This window comes from Paramisgurnus dabryanus, chromosome 10 (assembly GCF_030506205.2).
Source record: "Paramisgurnus dabryanus chromosome 10, PD_genome_1.1, whole genome shotgun sequence".
NCBI classification, from domain to species: domain Eukaryota; kingdom Metazoa; phylum Chordata; class Actinopteri; order Cypriniformes; family Cobitidae; genus Paramisgurnus; species Paramisgurnus dabryanus.
This window is the reverse complement of record NC_133346.1, coordinates 7,666,376-7,691,892: the sequence shown is the minus strand read 5'-3', so window position 1 is coordinate 7,691,892 and position 25,517 is coordinate 7,666,376. Positions and strand designations below refer to the sequence as shown.

The following is a 25,517-nucleotide window of genomic DNA, read 5'->3' as shown; positions in this document are numbered from 1 at the left end:
TACTTATATACTTACGAACACATTTGGGCAGTCTTTCACTCCACTTGGGGTCTGCAGTATTTCGGCTGTAGCACGTGAGCACTCCAGGGCCAGAAAGCGAGTAACCTTTATTACAAATGTATTCCACTGAAGACCCCACAGTGAAACGAGAACCGGTCACAGTTCTGTGGCTGTTCTGCACCAGCCCTGGATCCTCACATGACATAACTGAGCAAACATAACAAAAAATTAACTATGACTTAACCATGCACTTCCTTGAGTAAAAACACAGGACATAAAAACCTATATGAACAACACTCAAAAGTCTCAAATTTATTTAACAAGCATCTAACTTTTAGCAACTTTTAACAGCTTTTATAAGCTAATTGGCCCACCGGAGCAATTAATGCTGTTTGCATGTCATTATGTTGATGCAATTGAAGTAAATTGGCATCTATTATAACAGTAAGCTGTTTTTACCTAATTTTACCAGTAGGTGGCAGCTGAACTGCTTTTATTCTATGCAGCAGGTTTTCCATGTATGCATTTGGCAGACAGTAATATCCAAAGTGCATTTTATCCGTATATATGTTCCCTATGGATCAAACCCATGACCTTTAGCGCTGCTAACACAACAGCGCATCAATAAAACGTTTAACACACTAATGATCTGCTGTGACCTTTAAGCGTGTCATTAGCTCTCACTTTTCTCACAGATGGGTACGTCTCCACTCCACGTTAGATCCCACTGGCACATCAGGATCTCCGAACCCTGCAGGCGAAACCCTGGGTAGCACTGGTAGGTGATCACGGTTCCGTGGGTCATGTCAGGATGAGATGTGCTCTTCCAGCCATTGGGGATTTCGGGAAGCTCCGCACAGGTGTCGTTACGTGGCACTTCTGGTATTCGGAAGACAGAGAGAGAAAAATATGGAAAAATGTGATATTTAGATTTTGCATGTGTAATGTTTAGTTTTGCATGTAAATCTTGCTGCTGTGAGAGTCGGTGCCAGTGATGGGCATCACCAAGCAGCTAGGCATTTCTATGGCACTAGAGGCTTTTCACCCCCTCTCCAAACAGGTTTCATTTACTTTTGGAAATATACAGTTGACCATGCTTTCCAGGAGATTTCAGTGTTTTCAGTCAATTTATTTATATATCCTGCACTCTCAGAAAAAAGGGTACAAGAATGTGCAAAAGTTGTTACTGGGGTGGTACCTTTTTAAAAAGTACACTTTTGTATCTAAAATGTGCATATTGGTACCTCAAAGGTACCAAAATAGTACATATAATGACCTTTCAAAAAGCACTGTCCCAGTGACAACTTTTGTACCTTTATATCTGAAAGTGTAAGGATTTTTAGGAACACCATACTAATACTGTGTTTGACCCCCTTTCACCTTCAGAACTGCCTTAATTCTACATGGCATTGATTCAACAAGGTCCTGAAAGCATTCTTTAGAAAAGTTGGCCCATATTAATAGGATAACATCTTGTAGTTGATGGAGATTTGTTGGATGCACATCCAGGGCACGAAGCTCTCGTTCCACCACATCCCAAAGATGCTCTATTGGGTTGAGATCTGGTGGCTGTGGGGGCCATTTTAGTACAGTGAACTCATTGTCATGTTCAAGAAACCAATTTGAAATGATTCGAGCTTTGTGACATGGTCATAAAGAGATGGACATGGTCAGAAACAATGCTCAGGTAGGCCGTGGCATTTAAACAACGCCCAATTGGCACTAAGGGGCCTAAAGTGTGCCAAGAAAACATCCCCCAAACCATTACACCACCACCACCAGCCTGCACTGTGGTAAGAAGGCATGATGGATCCATGTTCTCATTCTGTTTACGCCAAATTCTGACTCTACCATCTGAATGTCTCAACAGAAATGGAGACTCATCAGACCAGGCAACATTTTTCCAGTCTTCAACTGTCCAATTTTGGTGAGCTTGTGCAAATAGTAGCCTCTTTTTCCTATTTGCAGTGGAGATGAGTGGTACCCGATGGGTTTTTCTGCTGTTGTAGCCCATCCGCCTCAAGGTTGTGCGTGTTGTGGCTTCACAAATGCTTTGCTGCATACCTCGGTTGTAACGAGTGGTTATTTCAGTCAAAGTTGCTCTTCTATCAGCTTGAATCAGTCGGCCCATTCTCCTCTGACCTCTAGCATCAACAAGGCATTTTGACCCACAGGACTACCGCATACTGGATGTTTTTCCACTTACACACCATTCTTTGTAAACCCTAGAAATGTTTGTGCGTGAAAATCCGAGTAACTGAGCAGATTGTGAAATACTCAGACAGGCCCGACTGGCACCAACAACCATGCTCAAAATTGCTTAAATCACCTTTCTTTCCCATTCTGACATTCAGTTTGGAGTTCAGGAGATTGTCTTGACAAGGACCACACCCCTAAATGCATTTAAGCAACTGCCATGTGATTGGTTGATTAGATGAGAAATTAAACAGGTGTTCCTAATAATCCTTTAGGTGAGTGTATTTCCTTTATATACATTTATAGTGTCACCTACCAAAGAAATGCACCACAAAGCCGTTATTGTAGCCATAGATGTTAGAAGCTGGATCAGATTGAAACTGGATGGTCACATCGGCTGTAGAGGTGTAGAGACTAAATCGAGGAAGGAAACCACTGTACTGTCCCAAGATGTTGGCTGTCAGGTCCTCCCCATCATAAAACGTCAGCATGTCATTCATTCCTAAATGAAGACTGATGAAACATCACACATGCATGTATGTTATTACATTTTAGTTTTAGTTTTGTCTGGCTAAGCATTAGACTTATATACCCTTTATTCACGTAACTAAATCAACTTACAGTTACATTTAAGATATAGATTAGTTTCTTGGGAATCAAACCCATGGTCTTGTTGCCAGCACCATACCAAATTTAACACAGGAACATGTCAAAAGCAGCCTGAACTAAATATGTTTTCTGTGAACAAAAAAAAATCATGTTGGTTTGGAGCGAAGGTTAAATTTGTTTGTGTATGAACCATTTATTGAAGAAGAATGATGCATTTCTAACAGAAGGAGGCGTCACATGACCAACTACATTTTCCCCAGATGGTTTGGTAATGTCATTCCCCAATTCATCTTCATTTTTCAAACTAACATGACTAATGCAATGGATAAACAAACTATAGTCTCAACGCTGAGAATCCATCATGTTTTGCATTCTGTCATGCTAAATGGCAATAAAGGACAAAGTTTAGTTACGCTCATCTGTCGAGGGGGATATGTGACATTCTGCAAAGAAACAAGATTTATTTAACATTATACGGGGGGGAAACAAAGAGGCAGAATCCTCAGTAAGCAGCAGAAACAAAAGACAAACCCAAGATCCTATGGTATGATCAAGGATTTTAAACAGATGATACACATATGAGATGGCCTGAGGTGCATCCTTTACATTACAGGTTTGAGAATTCCTATGATATGGGTGTAAGCCGGTAAAGTTGTGTTAAATGTTAAAGGGATAGTTCACCCAAAAATGAAAATTCTGTCATCATTTACTCACTCTCATGTTGTTACAAACCTGCATACATTTATTTTTTCTGATGAACACAAAAGAATGTTTGTAATCAAACCGATCAGAGGCCCCATTGACTTCCATAGTATTCTGCTTTTCTATGTTAGTCAATGGTGCATTTCGCACAGTACAGTATACCGTACTCACAACCACAATACAACGAAGCCATTACACATTGAGATATTAAAAAAGCCCCACTGTTATGAAGGACCAATTGCAGGTGCGACCTGCACAGTCTGTCACCTGTGTGTCGGCCCATTAACGCTCAGTGTTAATGAGTCCGGCGGTGGCCTCCATGTCTGTGCTAAATCAATTAATCTGCTGTCATTACTCACACTGTTCCCTCGTAATTGAAAGCTGGTGAACTGCACCGAATGCTAATGGAGAATTGAAAGCATTCTCATTAGAGGAAAAACAGGTTTCAACACAATAACAAACAGGCAGCCCAAAAATACACAGCCAGCCATCTGTCCATATATAGACACACACAAATTATGAGTTTGAAAACTCAGATAATCACAAAACACTTAGAGCACTTGTTATATAAAAAGGGGTGAGATTTTAAAGGGACACTCCACTTTTTAGGAAAATATGCTCATTTTCCAGCTCCTCTAGAGTTTAACATTTGATTCTTACCGTTTTGGAATCCATTCAGCTGAACTCTGGGTATGGCGCTAGCACTTTTAGCATAGCTTAGCACAATCCATAGCATCGTGCTAAAAAAATAACCAAAGAGTTTCGATATTTTTCCTATTTAAAAAAATAGTCCCCTGCCATTGAAAGTAACCAAGGGGACTATTTTACGGCAGTGCGTAATATCACTACGCCTGCTGCAGCCATGTTACATCAGCAAAGTCCTTGATTATTACGCCAGAATGAGAGTATAGTTCCTAAACATATCTGCCTAGAAAATCACAACTTTTAATTTTCCGTCTGTCTTAGTACACAATGTAACTACAGAAGAGTCAAGTTTTAAATAGGAAAAATATCGAAACTCTTTGGTTATTTTTTTAGCGCGATGCTAATGGTCTAATCAGATTCAATAAATTATGCTAAGCTATGCTAAAAGTGCTAGCGTCAGACCCGGAGATCAGCTGAATGAATTCCAAAATGTTAAGAATCAAATGTTTAAACCAAGGGGAGCTGGAAAATTTGCATATTTTCAAAAAAAGTGGAATGTCCCTTTAACCATGTAGCATTTCTTTGAACAAGGTTCTTATACTCACACCTGGACATCCAGCATGAATCTCTTGTCTTCATCCACGTGCAGACCCCAAATACAGTCTTGACCTTTGTCATATGCTTCAGGCCAGTTTGGAGACAGCACCACTCCGGCCGAATCGGTTATTTCTCCACTGCAGACAGCTGTAATGCAAAATTAAAGATTCAACGTTTAGTGTGACACAAAACAAAGTAATATTAGCCGTGATTATGCATACACAGTTACCTCGGCACGCGGGTTCTGTCTCATTCCATTGGGGATTGTCCGGGTTGACGCACTCTAAAATACCAGCGCCCCGCTCCAGTGTGTAACCCGGTTCACAGGAGAACTCAACTACGGAACCGACACCAAACGCGGGATCACTCGTGGAGAAATTTCCATACTTCACAAACGGCTCGTAACAGCTGCCCTTTGCAAACGCTGTAGGACAGAAATTTCGTAGAGTAAAACACTTATACAAAGTCTCATAATCTAATGATGAGATTAGGAACATCAGTGTTTGATTTACTCATTGATTTCAGTCTTTGACATGACATACTCAGTCAATGTTTAAAGGGAACCAATTATGCAAAATCCACTTTTACGTTGGCAATGTGTGAACGCAACCACCCTACAATAAAAAAAATCTACCCACTCCTTTTTTAATCCTGATTAAACTAACGTAATTCAATTGAAAATTCAATAGTTTAGATTTTCTTGTTAATGTGACATCACACTGATAAAGCCCCGCCTATGGCCACTGACTGTCCTGCATTACCATAGTTAAACTTTCCACTCTCTGCGAGTTGTATGCTGTCCGCTATATCTCAATAGTGAGATACTATTGTCTTATGGTGCGTTCACTCCAGACTCGGAAGAGGCGGCAAGCGCAAATGATTTACATATTAAAGCAACACTAAAGAGGTTTTGCGCTTTGCTCCCCCTAAAGGTTGGGAGCGGAATTGTCCATTACCACTGTGGTCAATAATTTAGCCTACTGCAGCAAAGTTGGCTCTGATTGGATTGTAGGTCTGCCGTAAAGCAAGTTTTTGTAGTTTTCACTCGAACTACAGGACCGCGACCCGACGGCTGGAAACTTCTTTAGTGCGGTTTTGGTCGATAGAGGGCTGCAAAGCGAATGTGAAAGTGCCGTTCACCCTGTTTCGAGTGGATGAACGACTGCAACTTTTTTGGAAACGTTATTTTAAGGTAAAAAAAACTCTTTGCTGTTGCTTTAAGTCAATGCAAAGACACGAATAGGCATCCTGAGGCGCGGTAAGCGCGAAAGGCGCGGATGGTGCGTTCCGCGCAAATAGAAAAATCAGAACTTTGATGGATATTCGTGACGCGTTAACCAATCAGGAGCTTGCTCTAGCAATGACATCATTACAGGAAGCGAGCGGAGGCAGAAAAACAAGCAACAATGGAGGACAATCATCATCGCTACACAAGACATCTTCGTACTTTTACAGGAATTAAAAGGATCTTGTTTGGAAGAAAGTGAGTGAGGTTGAACAATCTGGTAAGATTACTCAATTTGAGCTATAAAAGCCCCTCCCATAACGCAAATTTACACGTGAATGTCTTTAATGAGTAGAATTTCATGCGCGAATGAAGCGAGTAAACACAAAATGTTCAAGTGTCCAACTACGCGCGAATAGCGTGTTTTTGCCGCCTCTTCCGCGTCTGGTGTGAACGCACAGTTAGGTGTATGCGCGCTGTCCGCATTACGTCGTTTCCATATTCAGGAGGGTCCCAAAATTTGTGACCACCCAAAATTTGAGACCTCGCGAACAGTGCGCGTACAGTCCGCTTAAAACAGCGCATGCGCATGAAAATATTGAGACAGGACAATCCACTACAAAAGCATTTTCACACACACTATCTTTTTTTCTTTTTTAATTTGTACTTTTTCCAAGAACATAAACTGTAAAGCATTTTCGTCACCATAATGTTTGATTCCTGTTCTTTGTTGTCTTTTATCCACGCTTGGCCGCAATAAGTATACTTTGAAAGCTGCGCTGACGTGTGCCCGCACGAGCCAGACGCGGAAAAAAGTATACCGCGGCCTTTAGCCTGTATATATTTTAACTGAATGCGCTCACTGTCTATTTTGGTAAAGGAAAGAGGAGCAGTAGCTTATTTGCATTTAAAGGTACACACACCCAAATAGGGGCTTTTTGGACATGATATGACCAATGATCTGTGGGGTATTTTGAGCTAAAACTTTACAGACTCATTCTGGGCACAACTGAGACTTATATCTCAACTTTGGCATAATATGTTCCCTTTAAAGATATCAAGGTTGAACCGAATTCATGTTTACCCAGAATGTGAGTTCTGCATCACTTTGATCATTATTTTAGGCTCTAGATGAGCCCTTGTACCTTCATATCTTATAGCTACTCCGGTGCATGTGCCCGATTCATCACTGGTGAATTCCACAAACAGATGTCTGCCACTGCTGGTCACTCCTTCGTTGGGCAGATACTCCAATGCATACGAGTCATACAGGGGCGAAGAGTCAATGTCCCTACCATCCTTTATCAACAATCTGAAAGCAAAATAAAAGTCACCATCACTAAATATTTAAAGTGTTATCTACAAACTTTAAAAACCTTAAATCCAGCCCACACATGAACTGTACATTTTTAGATTTTCATTAACACATAATGTTGTTTATTAAGCCACTTTACATGTAGCAATTGTTGGCTGGTGCCTTACAATCTAAATGACATACAATGGACTTTCATTGTTTTAATATTAAGCATCACTGTAGACTAATCATGACCATATTTTTGCTTTAATAGAAAAAACATCATTGCCTTTATTTATGCATGATTTGATCCAATTAAGAATGAAAAAACTCAGATTTTTTTTGTCTCCAAACTATAAATAAACACAACCCAGCAAGCAATAGCCATCAGTTTATGATCTACGTTATTTGCCTTGTTTTATCCTAGATGTATGCGCTGTGTTTTGACAGCTATTAGACATATTTTAAACCAAAATTACTTGCTGAGAAGTGCACAAACAACAGCGCACATGCCTGTCATCGTCCTCAGCCAGTGCCACTTTCTCAAAGTGAACGTGGAGCCGATGGCCCTTGGGGGCCTTCAGTACCCAGTGACACGTCAGATTGTTACTGTAGTTTCCAGGAAACCCGGGAGAGATGATCCGACCCTGAGTGGCATTTCTCAACGTTCCCCCGCAAGCAGCTAGACAAGAGGCGGAGAGCAACCGCTGTGAATTTGCCGCATGAATTTCCATTTATTTCATTATGCATTGACAGAGATTGCCAAAAACTAATGAGACTGTAGGAGCTACAAGGGTAAATTTAACTTTCGAGGTGGATCGTTCTTGAGGCGAAAACACTGAAATACTGGCTCAAAGTAAAAACTTTGGGGTTTAGGTTGTCTACTCATACCTTGGCACGTAGGCTCTTTGCCACTCCAGTATGGCGTGGTAGCATTTTGGCAGGTAATGGAGGTGGAGCCTTTTAGCCGATAGCCATTCAGACAGAAGAAATAAGCCACACTTCCTACCTGGAGATCAGTAACTGACATGTTGGCATTATCAGGGACCCGTGGAGAGATACAACTTAGAGGAAAAGCTAAAGAGAGAGAGAATAAAAGATGCATGACATGCTTCATGCTTCTTATGCAAATATTGTGTTTCACAAAAATTACATTTATTTATTATATACGTATGTATGCCCTGGGACTCAAACTCACAACCTTAGTGTTTAGTTGTCATCCTTTACCAGTTAAGCAACAAAAACACAAAACTGAGCCGATTGGTTCTCAAATCCGACCTAGACGTCTTTTGCCTGTCAATTGTTCAAGTGGCTGTTCGTGCCGAAGCAACGTCTAACGTCCATCCTGCATTAAATAACAATGCCCGTCATCACTGTTTCCATGGCGATTACTGTTCCATAATGCCCAATTGTTTAGCCATTACTAATAATAATCACTCAGTTGAAGGAGCACAGCAGGGCAGATCCATCGCTCGCGGGTTACGGCCAACAGATGCCAGGACTTATATAACACTAATCCAGTCAGTCTATCAGCGAACAGACAGACGCTGGCAGATTTAACAATGGAAAGAAAGTCACAGGGGTTAAAAGCATTCAAGGGCGGTCAAAAAAGAAAATAAATGGTCCGTGATTGAGGTCTACTTATAAAAGTCAATGCTTTTACTTTTGCTGATCTCTGCATTGTGGCAATTAAAAAAAAAACGCTGCAAATCGGCTGCTTCTGAACTTTGTTATGTTGCCAATTGTGTGCATGCAAAACTAAATGGCATTAAGAAAATTGAAGACTTAAATATAAATAAATATAAATAAATAGCAGCAATGTGAATTCAAGCATTAAATATTAGTTGAACATAATTTTATATGCACACTGTACCGTCGCATGCCGCAAAAACTCAATCTGGTGATTGATTGGTTAATAAAATGCAAGGTTGTGCTTCATGCTAAAGGTGTCCAACAGGTTAAAGAATTTGTCCTTTAATGTGCACCTTGTAAAGTGCTGGCCAACCATGCCCCAGCAAAGGGCATCGTGGAGATGGCATCACGTGCAAACGCTTCATTAATTTAACTGCTTTGGTCCTGTCAGTGCTCCTCTTGGCCCCCAAACTTCGTCTCTCTGGCTTTAATAGAATTTATTGGGACCTTGACCGTTTGAAAGAAGCATTTAACCTTAGCACATAAATATCAATAGAGCACAGCGATGCATTATGACTCTCTCTAGTAGTTTAATCTCTCTGAAAGAAGCGCTATTGATCTCTGTTTAGCAGAGTTCACGTATGCATTAAAACACAACAGGCTTTGGGCCAGAAGTGGCTGCCAAACCTAGAGGTTGCTGAGATGTGAGGATGGTTTTAAGGTGACTTCTTCTAGTTTAGGAATACACTGTGGTCATCATACAATGTAGGTAAATTGATATTGCTTTAAGACAGAATGCTGATTTAGACAATGATTTTTGTTGTGTGGTGAAGGTCATCATACCTTTGTACCGCAAAAGCAAAAAATTCGGTCCTGTTGCCTGTTCACTGCTGAAGTGCACAGAGATTCGGTTACTGGAGCTCCGCAGCACCAGGCCTCTGGATAACACCGAGCTGTTGGCCAGGACAGAGGGCACAGATTTACCCAGATCCTCCAAAAACACCTCCACCCCTTCCTCCAGACTCACATTCAAAACCTGCAGAAAAAAAACCCAGAGTGTCTATTTTACCTTTTTCATTTAAAGGTTCGAATCTGCCTTTTACCAACGTCACTCTTCTCCCTTTTCACATTTTATATCAAAAGGTATTTATTTTAATTAATGTAGGTAATATATTGTATAATGTATAAGGTAATATATTGCAAATTTATTTAGTTTTAACCTTCATATATCAACATGTATTTCAAAATGTATTTCAAGGGCAAGCGAAAACATTTCTAATTTTACATCCCATATGTTATATAAATATACATTTATGCTAAATACAAGTTAATTGTATAAAATATATTTCATTTGAACCTTTTTAAAACTGTTTTGTTTACAGGTTACAAAGGTTTTCTTTCTTTTTCTTTCTTTTCTTGGATTTAAATATATGGAGGGCTAAATATATTTTGTAATGCTTTAAAATGTATTTACTTTTAAAATATATGTAATTTTTATATATTTTGAAAATGCCTTGTTGATGCTAGAGGTCAGAGGAGAATGGGCCGAATGATTCAAGCTGATAGAAGAGCAACTTTGACTGAAATAACCACTCGTTACAACCGAGGTATGCAGCAAAGCATTTGTGAAGCCACAACACGCACAACCTTGAGGCGGATGGGCTACAACAGCAGAAAACCCCATGGGTTACCACTCATCTCCACTACAAATAGGAAAAAGATGCTACAATTTGCACAAGCTCACCAAAATTGGACAGTTGAAGACTGGAAAAATGTTGCCTGGTCTGATGAGTCTCGATTTCTACATTCAGATGGTAAAGTCAGAATTTGGCGTAAACAGAATGAGAACATGGATCCATCATGCCTTGTTACCACTGTGCAGGCTAGTGGTGGTGGCGTAATGGTGTGGGGGATCTTTTCTTGGCACACTTTAGGCCCATTAGTGCCAATTGGGCATCATTTAAATGCCACGGCCTACCTGAGCATTGTTTCTGACCATGTCCATCCCTTTATGACCACCATATACCCATTCTCTGATGGCTACTTCCAGCAGGATAATGCACCATGTCACAAAGCTGAAGTAATTTCAAATTGGTTTATTGAACATGACAATGAGTTCACTGTACTAAAATGGTCCCTACAGTCAACAGATCTCAACCTAATAGAGCATCTTTGGGATGTGGTGGAATGGGAGCTTCGTGCCCTGGATGTGCATCCCACAAATCTCCATCAACTGCAAGATGTTATCCTATCAATATGGGCCAACATTTCTAAAAAATGCTTTCAGCACCTTGTTGAATCAATGCCACATAGAATTAAGGCAGTTCTGAAGGAAAAAGGGGTCAAACACAGTTTTAGTATGGTGTTCCTAATAATCCTTTAGGTGAGTGTATGTTAATTATTGCATCCTGTTAATCTACAAAAATCCTGGGATGCAAATAGTATCTGCCATTATAGATAGCACTTGGGTTAAATGAACCCAGAAAATATTTGTATTTAACAATGGGTTAAAACAAACATTTTTTGTTGAAGCAACCCACCATAGCTTAAATTACAACCCAGTGGGTTGGGTTCATCTCTTTTAACCCACTCTGGGTTTAAATAACCCAGCATTTTTAGTGTATAAGAAAACACACAAACTATACAATATTGCAAAAAAGTTTGCAATATTGTATAGTAACAATCCAATATGTCTGATCATACATATAAAAAATGTATGCGAAAACCAGAAAATATGAGCCTCCCTATAGCTATTATCATAAACAATATACCAACACTGTGGGAAGCCTACAGAGAAAAGCATCCATATTCAAACAAACACGCAGGCAGACTGCCTCTAGCATCCCCATCCAGAATGGGCACATTTCAAAATCACTCACTCTAAATTGGTCACTTGGAGAATTAAAAATGACAGGTAGGCCAAAACAGCCGAAAAACAAACAGATTAGGACATCATAAGTTTGTGAGCTGAAGACGCATCTCTTGAACATTTCAGAGCATTTTTACACTGAATAGTTTTTTTGTGCAGATTAAAGATATATTTAATCATGTTAAACAGCATTAACTTTACAAGTAATTGCTAAATGAACAAGTTAACTGTTGCATATTGCAAATGTGTACTACCACTTAAATAAATTGAACAAAATAAAGTATCTCAATAGAGCAAACTCATCTCATATCCTCATAAAGTCAAATGAGCATCATATGCAGAATAAAGGTTTGCTTTGCATGAGAAAAACAGTGTAGCTCTCTCTTCTCGTGCCCCAGAGAAAACCAACACATGTTCCATAGCATCTTTAAGATTGAATATGACACAACATCTGCACAGCACTCAAGGACATTGAAATAATGATCCACCTAAAACTGCATTTCAAAAGTATTCAGTATTCACCAGAGAAGAGAAAAAAATCATTGTATAAATGCTGTTCTCTCTCTGTACTGATCAATGTAAAATTAGGGCTTTGAAAATTGCAATGCGGTCGATAAACCGTTTCTAACTGCATAAAACTCACAATGCACAGCATCCTCTTTCCACAGATTCATTTGCTCAGAATAAAGATTTTGCTCTTTTGTGTCTCAAGAAAAAGACTGCAACACTTTACAATAAGATTGTATTTGTTAGCATCTGTTAATGCATTAGCTAACATGAACAATGAACAATACGTCTACAGCATTTATTAATCTTAGTTCATGTTATTTACAAACACATTTTTAAAATCAAAAGTTGTAACTGTTAACATTAGTTAATGCACCGTGAACATGAATAACTGTATCGGCATAAATGAACATTAACAAAGATGAATAAATGATAAAAAACTATATTGCTTATTTATTCATTTTACCTACAGTAATGCATTTACTATTGTTAACAAATACAACCTTATTGTAAAGTGTTACCAAATAAAAAAAAATAAGATAAAACAGTTTTTAGTTGTCTCTCCCTGTTGTGGTGAAATCAAAAATATTTATCTCATAATGATAAATGTAATGCTATCCTCTTCCTATGGCTCAATGGGTAAAGCATTATGCTAAGCAACACCAAGGCCATAAAAATGTATACCTTGAATGCACTGTACATCTTAAAAAAAATGCCGTGCCGGGTTATTTTTGACCCAGGGCTGTGTCAAAAAGGAACAAGCACAACCCGTAGTGTTGTAATGTAACCTAAGATAGGTTGTATAAAATAATTGTTGGGTTGGATATAAACATTTCATGGGTTCATTTCACCCAAACAGCTGGGTTTATCTCTTTTTGATGCAAAAAAAATGAATTGAAAAAGCATTGGTTACAAAAAGCGTTTTTTAGAGTGTAATAAAAGTTGCCGAATGCATAAATATAAAATAACTTGTGTGTTTTATTTTCTTTTGTATGATAATCATTGACATGAAAATGACCTGATTTGATGCAGAAAGCACAATAAGAATGTTTGGAGTCAGGTTGAGACTACAATAGTATTATGATTTCTATGTACACCTATGATATTTCAGCAGTAATACCAAATAAGCATCACAAATCCCTGTTGCCCTTGAGAGACAATAATGTATGTATGACGGTCCGTCCTAATCTGCATATCATAAAAGCGTTGATGAAGTACTGACCTGAATCTCAACTCCATAGCCCAGATATACAGTAACCAGGCAGGTGCAATTTATTCGGGAATCAAATGAGACGTCCAGGGGAATCTTAATATAACCCTCGGCTTCAATGAAGTTCATATTGCACTGAGCTAAAAGAGAGAGGGAGAGAGATTGGGAAGGGTATCATTCTGAATAAATCAACTCATTCAAAGCTTCTTTATGCCTATTGACATTTTACTACCCCTCAAAGTTGAAAAGTTTCTTAATATTACAAACTTTTCTGGAAAATCCAGCCTGACATTAAATCTTTTTTGGGTGCAGTCAAATTTATCTTTTCATGTTTCATTTTGTAAATAATATTTTTTTATTTTTTTATTTGAAACCTTTGCTTTGGAGTCAGAAAGTACTTGACTTACAAACATAGTTGTATATTTTAAAAGATACAGCATTGCATTACACAAAGGTTATGGGTTCGATCCGAAGGACACCCACCCCAATGATAAAAATTCATAGATTAAATGCATTGTAAGTCCCTATGGATAAAGCTGTCTGTCAAATGCATAAATATAAATAATTTCAATGTAGATGACCTATTATTTAATTAGCTTGTAGTACTTTTTAAAACAGCATCTTGACTGTATTTAACTTGTTAAAATGATGACTAGCTTGTAGCCTGTTTTCATCTTTCTATCAGTGTGATACCTGGTAATGTATCAGATGTATATCCTGTGGTTTTCTCAGGTGAAGTTGACTTAAGAGACAGTGGTGACACAGTTGTTTCCATGTTGAATGCTCCCTGATGCTGAAGTTTGTCTTTTATCGTGGTAAGAGTTGCCTGCTGACCTGTGCTGGTCGTAACCTTCTCCGATATTCCTGTTTCGGATACGGGTGTAGTCTCAGTGATGCCACTGACTGACGTTGTGGTCATGGTTGCTGTGGCGGAGGTCATAGTTGCCGTGGTGGAGAGGTCAGAGAGGAACGTTGCATCTTCACGAGGCACAGGATCCACAAGTTCGGTGTTAGATGGGGAAGTAGAGAAAGTTGGCACAGTACGTACCGTTTCTTTTAAAAACCGCTGATCACCCTCGAAGCTCTTGGTCAGCAGAGCCGCGTGGAGTTTGAGCAATCTCAGGTTGGAGAGGTTGGGTATGGCGTCTGTTGTGAGCTGTTGGATGTCTGTTGGTGGGACTTGTTTGATGAACTCTTTCGTTGATTCTGAATCTCCTCCTTTATGAGTTTGTGCTGATTCATCTGCAAAGGACATAATAGAAATTATCATTTACATTTATTTCCTACCTTCTGCACATAATTTCCTATAAATTGGGAAAGAGGTCATCATCTACCCACCCTCATATTGCTTGACATGCCATTAGTGCATATAAGGCCACTTTAAGATGTTTATACCCTTATTGAGATATCAGTAATATTTCACTGAAGTTGTAAGGAAATCCCGACCCTTTGTTTTTCAAAAAAAATATTAAAAAACTAAAACTTCACAACATCTGGTGCTGTGTTATATCTGTCAGGAAGTGTGACGGTAAACTGTGTTCAGATCATCCGTTTCATAATTAAAACATTCCTCCGGGACTGCAGATTGCAGCAGATCTCCACTGGGACTTCGAAACGGTTTAACTTCAGGAAATCAGCAAATGCATACAGGTAAACACCCTCTTATGCAATGAAGAATACACCTAAATACTGAATATTGTGAAAATTGAAAATATGCAAGTTAAAATGTTAACTAATAAACTATGACTCCTCCCATCAATCATACATGACTAATAGAAAATGGCTCTATGGCAAATTTCTCATGCATGTGCAGTCCTCTACAATTCGGCAAAGTGAGGAAGAGGACGATTAAGACTGAGGGTATCATTTAGGCAAAGCCCAACCCACTTTTATGTCCTCGTTTTGTGCTTATTGGCATTCAATATGTTTAATCAAAAATAATATTACCCAAGAAGCATCACTGCTGCCGCTTATAACATACATCACAACGTAAATCCGGGTGCACAAATAAGATGCTTCCTCACATAAACCCTCTCAGTCAAAGTCCTTTATGTCTTTGCTGAGCCTGAAATCTCCTTCATGACATAATACATACGACTAAAGCTTTAAAAAAGCACATGTCAGTGCGATATGAATCTCATTTGTCAAGATGACACTCTGTAAAATTGAAGTGTGATCAGATCATTCAAAAGGCAATAAACCGCTGCTTCACAAAGCCAGTCAGATCCAAATGCAGACTGAAGACCGGTCATGAATCTCTAAATGCACCCTTTCAACAGCGCTTTTAGATTTCACTAAGAGCAGACTAATCCATGACATGTAAGAAAATAAAGCTAATGTCATTAACACAGAGGCTGGCATCAACTTTTAAGACTCAAGTAGAAATGAAAAAACTTGAAAACAGATCAATTGCATATGCTTGTAAAGGGCAGCCGTCCAATTAGGTTACATTGATGCAAAGGATAATTGCGAACCAATTAGTCCTTTAATCACACTGTGCTTTAGACTCTATTGATCTCTTACAAGATAGTGTCTCTGTTTGCTGATTTGTGTCAGACAGATCTGTCAAGCTCACTGGCAGTTTTTTAAATCTCATTTACCTATAAACATCATCTATAAAAGTGAAGAGCTCATGCATTTGTAATTTGTTGATTTTTCTAAATCCAATAACGATGATCATTGACATAATTTTTTTGACCTGTGTTTACAACCTGTTTATCTGTCATGTCAAGTTAAACTCAACCCATGTAAAGAAAGATCACAGATGAGATATGAGATTAAATGGAAATGTTTGCTTAGTGTCCTGCATCTTAGACGTTTCTCCTAAAAAACAGACACAAAAATCTTAAATGTCTCCATTAGAGTTTCAGAAAATATCTTACAAAAGTACAAAAGCTGTTACACATGCAGCAAAAAAGAAAAGAAATTAAGTAAAGAAAAAAGAAATTAAAAAGAAAATATAAGATGTACAAGTATGTATAGAATATAAAATTATAACTACATTTTTACAATTGAAAATAATTAATTTTAACCTGTTGTTTACAAATTTTTCTTCCAATGCGACGTGAATATTGCAGAGCCCCTAAGGGGACATAGATCAAAAATTTAAAGTTTAGTTTCATGTGCTCACATGAAACTTTCATGTGCTAAATCTAACTAAAATAAACTAAAATCTAAATAAACTAAAATCTAAAGTTTAGTTTCATGTGCTCACGTGAAACTTTCATGTGCTCACCACAAATTTTTTTTTTAAGTTTAGTTTTGTGTGCTCACATGAAACTATCGCATGCTCACGTGAAACAATCACGAAAGTTTCACTTGAGGGCGCGATAGTTTTACGTGAGCGCACGATAGTTTCACGTGAGCACGCCAAACTAAACTTTAAAAAAAAATTCTGCACATGAAGGTTTTGCGTGAGCACATGAAAGTTTCACATGAGCACATGAAACTAAACTTTAAATTTTTTTACTCCAATGTCACCTTAGGGGCTCGGTAGAATATAAATGCTTTAAAATATATTTAATTTTAAAATATATTTCAAAATATACAGAAATTGCCAAAAAATAAATTGGGGAAAAATAAATTTTTATAAACATATTTCAAAATATATTTCAGCATATATTTTTTGTATATTTTGAAATTAATTTAAAATTAGATTTGAAAACATATTTTGTTGCCGTATGGGTACTGTGGTACCCTTTTAAAATGCACCTTTGTACCCAAAGAGTGCATATTAGTACCTCAAAGGTACTTCCAAGTAACAAATGTATACATATCTGTACCTAAATGGTACTTGGACCACTTTATATCATCTTAGTCATTATTCTGAGAGTGTGCCAATGTCACACTTAGCTCATATTTGTCAAGTCTGCAACTAAATTCAGTATTATTATACATTTTACACCAAAATTACTCAAAATCTTTATTATTTTACTTATACAGTCTACATAAATTTTACAGCTCCAAAATCTTAATGTATTTCAACTATTGTTTCTATATGCATTTCACCTAAGCAATTTTACAGATACTGTATATTTTTTCTGTGGTATCCAAAATGTTTTCTCCCGTCTCCATGCACAAATAGTCTAAAATTGCTTTCATTCGCTTTGGTAAGCAGGTGTCAGGGTGCATCGTGCCGTTAGTCAACATGTCTTAAAACATAAACGGGCAGAAGAAACGCACAACCTGCCCAGTGAACATCAGTGGAAAACACAAGATCACAGCTGACAGTCAGTGACGGATGAGACCTCATGAATAGGTCTGAGCTGGAACTCTCTGTTCCTCTGTATGAGAGAAAGAAAGATTGTGACAGAGTGTGCGTGATTGTTTGCCCTCAGGGTGAAGACATTGACCCACTGGGTCCTTACAGATTACAGGTTCTGGAGAAATATGCTGGAAGCCCTCAGAGGACAGACATGGGAAGTTTTATTGTTTACCTTTACTAAGATAAAGTGCAGTCTGCACTCACACAGTGTGCTAACCAGACGCAGTGCGACAAAACAAGCGTTTTGTCTGTTCACATTGTACATGAAACTGTATGTGAGTGACATCATCATCACAATCAATCATATGATGTATGTATGGAGCCAAATATGAATTCATTGTGATCAGCACTCTGTGGAGTCAGATTTGTGCAGATAACACTGAATGCAACCAGCTTAGTTTTTGAAGCATTGCACTACCAACGTAAAAGTCACATACTGATAAAAAATAACAGAAATATACAATAAAAAGTCACAAACACAAAAGTCAAAAACAAACTCTTAATGGGGTCGCACACCTGACGCGCAGCTCAGCGCTGCACCATCCTAAAATAATCGAACACATTGTTTTCTATGAGTATACACACACTGGGGATGACAGGTGGCACCTATCCGTGGCGCCCAGCTACGACTAAGGAAGTTGCTTAAATCCCTGTCGCACCACAGAGCGCCACTCACATAGTTTAACATTAAATAACATCATATTTGTCCCAAATCATTAACGACTAACATTGCTGCTAAAGTATATTTTGCATTTTGAAGTAGACGCTATCTGACTAAGCTTGCGCTATTTAATGTGCACTTCCGGTGTATGATACCTCCAAATTGTCCTAGATGCGACGTGGCAGTGCGCGTCCGGTGTGCGACCCCCTTTAGAAGTTTTCTAAGCTTCCGTTTTACAGCAATTTATGAATTTATACGTTTTAAAGGTGCTCTAAGCTAATTCACGCGTTTTAGGCCATAAAACATGTTTTTGTTTCATACAGTAAATATCTCCTCACTATCTGCTAGCTGCCTGTCCTTGGAACACACTGTAAAAAAACCCGGTCTCCGTAGACAGCCCAGGCTCCACAAACTGTAACAAAAACAAAGTGGTCAAACCTACCACCATGAAACATAACAAAGTGTTCCAGCCAATAAACGACACAAAGGATTTGGGAGTGGGGTTGGGCGCGTTCATGACTCTTTCAAAAAGCATGGAAGGGAGGAGGAGGGGAGGAGTTAGCTACGCTCCGTTTTGTTTGACAACACTTCGAACGTCAACAGGAAGGGACGTCACACATATTCGCCTTTAATTAACTCTAATAAATAAAAAAATAACATGTTTGCCTTTATAGGCTTATCATTCATTACATATGTTGCATATATGTATTATGTGACATTGTATATCTTTAAAAAAACATACATTACCCTAAATGTTTTATACAGTATGGTATGAGTATTGTATATTCACATTTCAAAATATCAGACATCTGTATATGGGTTGTTTACAATATAAATATTTCTTCAAGGAAACTACACTGACATTTCCATTAGACAGACTACTGCAGTGAGGTGAGCTATAGAGAAAATATCCAAAGAAATAATAATGATCATATTTGTCCATCTGTCTCCTGATTCACGAAGATTTCAGAAGAACTGAAAGAGTTAAATCCATTATTCCCCTCCATATCTCTATGTCTCTCTCCCTATTTATCTCTCTCTCTCTCTTTATCGGTTAAAGCTGTCACTTTCTCCTCACAGCCAAATTAAACGAAGGAGCATTGTGAATGGTAACAGCACGAACGCAGCTATACAAAAACCTAATATTCAAGTAAAAGAATGAGCCTCATATTACGTCGGCATCGGATCATTACCAGTGAGATGTGTTTCTTCCATTGCGCTATTATTAAAAATGTTAAATGAATTCTCAGCTTCTTTTGATGATCAATTGTTTCACAGGATTCTCTGTAACAACAGAAGGAGATACTTAATTAACAGATAGGTATGTCGGAAAACTCGGAGAAATCCGAAATCTCACCGGCGGCCTCATTAAGGCAGTTTCATTCAGCACCAAACACTTTAGATCTCACCTGATCACAGTGACAGAGAGAGAGAGCGAAAGAAAGATACAGAAATGAAGAGAGAGAGAGCGAGAGAGAGAGCGAGAGAAAGAGAGAGAGAGAGAGAGAGAGAGAGAGAGAGAGAGAGAGAGAGAGAGAGAGAGAGAGAGAGAGAGAGAAAGCACAATTCATGCAGTCTGAAAGAACAAAGAGCTGGGAGAATATGACAGCTTGTCAAAATCAGATACAAGTACAAGATGCAACAACGTGAGATGCAAGAGCAAACATAAGGCAGGAAAATAAACAGACTGCAATACTTGAATCTGTGATTTCACATATGCTTATAATGTTTGCTTACATCCTATTGCATTTTTAGGTAAAGTGACTTCTGCATGCTGTAGTGAGCAGAGATGGACTGTGTAAATAGCTTTTCTAATTAATCTTTTAAAATGTAATTGAACAATCCTAACCCAGCAAGCAATTTTGTGTATAAAAGGTTTCTAATAACCATCCAAACACAGCCCAGACGTCTAGGCTTAAAGAAGGCCAAATTTGGGCTGCCTGTGAAAATTTTATAGACATCTAACCATGTAAAATTACAGAAAAAAATTTCCGTTATTTTATTTACGGAGCACCTAAGGGGACATGGAGCAAAAATTAAATAAAGTTTATCTATCTCTATCTATTGTGTGCACGTGAATCTATCATGTGCGCACATGAAACTAAACTTTAAAAAAATTCTGCACATGAAACTAAACTTTACATTTGTTTTACTCCAATGTCACCTTAGGGGCTCGGTATTACATGGTATTTTTACGGAATTCATTTTTTACAGTGTAGCCCAAAAAGAAATGAAATAATATAAATTGATAAAACTAAACACATTGTAATGACTGTTGACTTTGCTTACATGATGAAATATAATTTATTTTGGCAAAACAACATCTAACCAAATTCAGGTTTATTTTGTCTAGAAGTGGGTTACTCATTCCGACTATTAACGGGTCTTAAAGGAATATTCAATTTTCTTAAAAGAAAAATCCAGATAATTTACTCACCACCATGTCATCCAAAACGTTGATGTCTTTCTTTGTTCAGTTGAGAAGAAATTATGTTTTTTGAGGAAAACATTGCAGGATTTTTCTCATTTTAATGGACTTTAATAGAGCCCAACATTTAATACTTAACTCAACACTTAACAGTTTTTTTCAACGGAGTTTCAAAGGTCTATAAACGATCCCAAACGAGCCATAAGGGTCTTATCTAGCGAAACGATTGTCATTTTTGATAAGAAAAATAAAAAATATCCACTTTTAAACCACAACTTCTCGTCTAGATCAGGTCGTGATGCGTGATGTGACCCCACGCAATACGTCATGACGTCAAGAGGTCACAGAAGACGAACGCGAAACTCCGCCCCAGTGTTTACAAATGTGTTGAAAGAGGACCGTTCCTACGTTGTTGTATGTCAACTAATACTAATTAATGTCTTTGTGTCAGTTTATTGTTTACAATGGTCCGCAAATGTGCGTTTTATATATGTGACACGTGACCTCCCTGCATTTAAGTTAGGTTGCGCTGGATCAGACCTAGACGAAAAGTTGTGGTTTAAAAGAGCATATTTTTTATTTTTCTTGTCAAAAATGACAATCGTTTCACTATAAGACCCTAATGCCTCGTTTGGGATCGTTTATAGTCCTTTGAAACTCCGTTGAAAAAAACTGTTAAGTGTTGAGTTAAGTATTAAATGTTGGGCTCAATTAAAGTCCATTAAAATGAGAAAAATCCTGCAATGTTTTCCTCAAAAAACATAATTTCTTCTAGACTGAACAAAGAAAGACATCAACATTTTGGATGACATGGTGGTGAGTAAATTATCTGGATTTTTCTTTTAAGAAAATGGAATATTCCTTTAACCTCGACCGTTAAATGGTGGCTATTGCTTGCTAACATTCACAATAATTTTTCCACATTTAAGATACTCATAAATATAATAAATTGTATTATCTCTTAACATTAAGGTTTATTTGTATTTTCAGTTGTCTGGAGACTCCAATAACAATAATATTGTGATCGTGTAAAACTTAAAATCAGAACCATTCGGAGATGTCTAAGTGTGTTAGTGAGAGCGAGAGAGAGCCAGAGAGAGAGAGAGAGAGAGAGAGAGAGATAGTGGGGAGAGAGAGAGGTCTATAGAGATAGATGTATCTGTCAGGTAGTAACAAAATTCCTGATAATTTGTTTGAGAACATCCAAGCGTGATAGGAAACATCAGAAATAAATCTCTTTTGCATGGTTTTAGTTTATCTGCATCTCTTTTCTGACATGATAGTCCTGATGGACAGCTGTGATTGACAGTCAGTTTTTATTACAAAGAAAAAGTCAGGATTACATAAACATGAGAGAGAGAGAGTGATGAGCTTAAAGACTCGAATGACTAAAAGTTCATGCTCAATATCTAGCAATCATATGTAACATACTATTATGAGAGTAAAATATTGAATTAAATTTCATCACCATATCATAAATATAGGCTCAGGTATATAAAATATTTTATTAGTATAATGTCTTAAAATTGACTGCTGACCTTCAGAATAACCAAAGTCTCTTTAATTCTGGAAAGCAAGTAAATATTTTTAACAAGCACCTATTGTCCGATTCACATTTCTTAATTTCATTTGTTGTGCAAGTGTATATTAGTACATGTTAATAATATGCAAAAGGTACAAACCCCAAAATAAACGATGATGCGAGTTATTGTCTCCAACATAAATCTCTTTTCTTGGACTACAACAAACACACGGATTGTAGGCAACAGTTTACTTCCTGGGAATAGTGATGTAGACAAGACCGACATTATCATAATTCCTCCCGCTTCAGACTCACAGCCTGTAAGTTAACTCCTGTTAGCATTGCATTGTGTGCAAATCTTTCAAACATGGTAAGAAGCGTCACATTTCCGTCTGACATCAGAGGTATTCAGGCCAATCACAACGTACAGATTAGCTGGCCAATCAGGGAAACAGAGTGAAATCTGGAGCAACAAAAATGTACGGTATGTGGAAAATTATTTGTTTTTAACCATAAACCACGCAAACACATTGTATTATACCAAATACACAAAATAACGCTGTTTTTTAGCAATGAAATAGGTGCTCTTTAAATACTTTCACAACTGGATCAAGAGGTGGTTTGGTTTTGGTCTTTAAAGTTGCAAAAGAACAATCTCTTACAATCTGCATATTTAATATCGTCTGTTGGCTAAACCATAAATTGCCAACAATGGTCTGGTTTCATAGCAGACGATGAGCTGTATGGATCACATTCACCTTTTCTTTTCTTTTTGTACAGACATTATTGATCTCCGCAGATCTTTATCCGCAAACAACAAGTCAAAGATTGACACAGAGCGAGACAGAGCGAAAAGTGATGCTAATACCGTAGATTGTATTCCCCTTGTGTCTTGTTAGATTCTCAAGTTTTCACGGTTTATTTCTGAGCTCCCGCTGGGTGCCGCTTCTCCACCGAATTACCATGGAAACAACTTCAAGAAACGTCCCGCTGGATCTTTTCAATTTATACAATGAATAACAAGTAATGAACATACAGATTTTACTGGGCTGTCTGTCTGGGTCATCAAAGAGGAAAAGTCAAGTATTTTCAGTGTATGAATATGCATGGAGCGAGAGACACACTGATTTAAAGCAACAAAACAGAGAAACGTGAACTGTATGAAACTTGCTTATTAATGCCACTTTAGAAACCAAGAACATGTGTATAAAAAAGTCTGGACTTATATTGCATGCACTCATTTTATAACATTTGGTGAAATCAGTGACACTTTGTACTTTGAAGGAACACAAGACCAGATTGACTAAACTGAAATAAACGCTTTCAAGCAAATAATAGGCAAAAAGGTTGTTCAGACGGGCAGCACTTAACAACCATAAAAGACTTGGCTGAGATGTCAGTCCTACCTCTTATAAAAATGACAAGCAAGCTGTTTTCATAAAAAAATGAATAATAACTCTGTGTTACTTGATGCTTTTTAAATAGGCTACAGAGAAATGATTGCTGACTGCCAACAAAATAAATGTGCCTGTCTTATCAAAAATTGTGTGTCAAATTTATTTTGTTCATATCTTTAATATTGATCGAATAAGGTCACGTCAAAGATTGAAATCAAAATGAAATGAATGGCTAAAATCAGACTTTGATTTTCATTATCTCAGCATTTGATTTTGAAACTGTATGGGTCACATAAACATTTTTTTTGTCATAATTGTGCTGCTATTTCTCAGATATTTAGACCTTTGTATCCATTTTATAATTGAACTATTGTTAGAAAATGGTTGGGTGAATGAATAGAGTGTGGATACCTGTCTATTATAGACAGATATATAAACAATATCCACTTCAATATAGACAAAAAAGTATTGAAATATTTACCTGCAAACTTAATTTTTAGCAAGTGTTACAACTTACCCCCTGCCTGTTACAATTAACCCCACCTATGGGGTAAGTTGTAACGTTTGCACTTCTGTCATGTTTGGTGTAATTGTCCAAGAATGGTAAGTACTAGAAACAAACTTCAAATTTTCATTTGTAGCAGAGATGTGTGTGTTGCTTGTGTAAAAATATAATTAATCAAACTAAAATATTTTTTTAACGATTGAGCCAAAACAAAAAAGCGTTAGGTAGTGCCCCGCTATACTCATAAACTCTTTAGGTGTCACTCCCCAGTGACAGCTAGGGCCAATTTTTTCTGACAGTGTAACTTACTTTGGATAAAAGCTTATGCCAAAAGCATAAATGTAAATCAAACACACATACAAAATCACACATTCGCTCTGCCCCAAAACAGGATGACAAGCTTGCGCAAGACATTACTGAGAGCTGACAGCACCACACAACCATATCAAACTGAATAAACGAACATGGCAGTGGAGCATAAAGACCTAACATATGATACATCAGTAGTCAACACACCAAATCTCTCTCTTGGGTCTTTTTGATGGCTTAGGTAGCATTGACTCCATTCACTGTTCTTTAATCAGCCTCTCTTGTCTGTGTAATCAGACAGGCCCAGCAGAAGTCACAATCGAACCACGAATGAAGTTTCCGACCCTGAGCCTCACTGTGCTTGTCAAGTGACACACGGTCTTACTGTGCATTCACACCAGCCGCGGAAGAGGCGGCAAGCGCGGATGATTTACATGTTAAGTCAATGCAAACACGCGATTAGGCATCCTGCGGCACGGTACACGCGGTAGCCGCGGTGCGGATGTCGCGGAACGCGCGGGGCGTTCCGCGCGTTCCGCACGAATTGAGCGTTGCCGCGGGAAACGCACGAGTTCAAAAATCTGAACTTTGGCGGAATTCCGCGCCGCGTTAACCAATCAGGAGCTTGCTGTAGTAGTGACGTGATTACAGGAAGTGAGCGGAGTGGTGTAGTCTCCGCGGAGTCGCAGAAGCCCCTCCCATGACGCGGATTTCCGCGTGAATTTCTCGAATGACTAGAATTTCACGCGCGGATTAAGCGAGTAAACTCAAAATGTTCAAGCGGCAAACTGGACGCGGTTCACGCGTTTTTGCCGCCTCTTCCGCGGCTGGTGTGAACCCACAGTTATGCTGCATTTACACCGACCGCGGTAAGGGCGTGAAGCGCGAGTGATTTCAATGTTAAGTCAATGTGAAGACGCGTTGACGCGCGTCAGGAGGTCCCGC

General features: G+C 38.2%; 1 protein-coding gene across 3 annotated transcripts in view; it reads right to left on the bottom strand.

Annotated features, from left to right (window-relative positions):
* Nucleotides 1-25,517, bottom strand: part of sez6a (seizure related 6 homolog a) — a 36,348-nt gene that overhangs the window by 2,533 nt on the left and 8,298 nt on the right. For all 3 annotated transcript variants that reach the window (XM_065260586.2, XM_065260587.2, XM_065260588.2), the window contains exons 2-12: nucleotides 14,180-14,728; nucleotides 13,499-13,626; nucleotides 9,744-9,936; nucleotides 8,160-8,345; nucleotides 7,782-7,950; nucleotides 7,120-7,286; nucleotides 4,979-5,173; nucleotides 4,758-4,896; nucleotides 2,513-2,709; nucleotides 685-879; nucleotides 16-207 (exon numbers count right to left, since the gene is read on the bottom strand). In XM_065260586.2, the coding sequence (XP_065116658.1) occupies nucleotides 16-207; nucleotides 685-879; nucleotides 2,513-2,709; nucleotides 4,758-4,896; nucleotides 4,979-5,173; nucleotides 7,120-7,286; nucleotides 7,782-7,950; nucleotides 8,160-8,345; nucleotides 9,744-9,936; nucleotides 13,499-13,626; nucleotides 14,180-14,728 (2,310 nt within the window). The remainder of the gene's footprint in view (nucleotides 1-15; nucleotides 208-684; nucleotides 880-2,512; nucleotides 2,710-4,757; nucleotides 4,897-4,978; nucleotides 5,174-7,119; nucleotides 7,287-7,781; nucleotides 7,951-8,159; nucleotides 8,346-9,743; nucleotides 9,937-13,498; nucleotides 13,627-14,179; nucleotides 14,729-25,517) is intronic.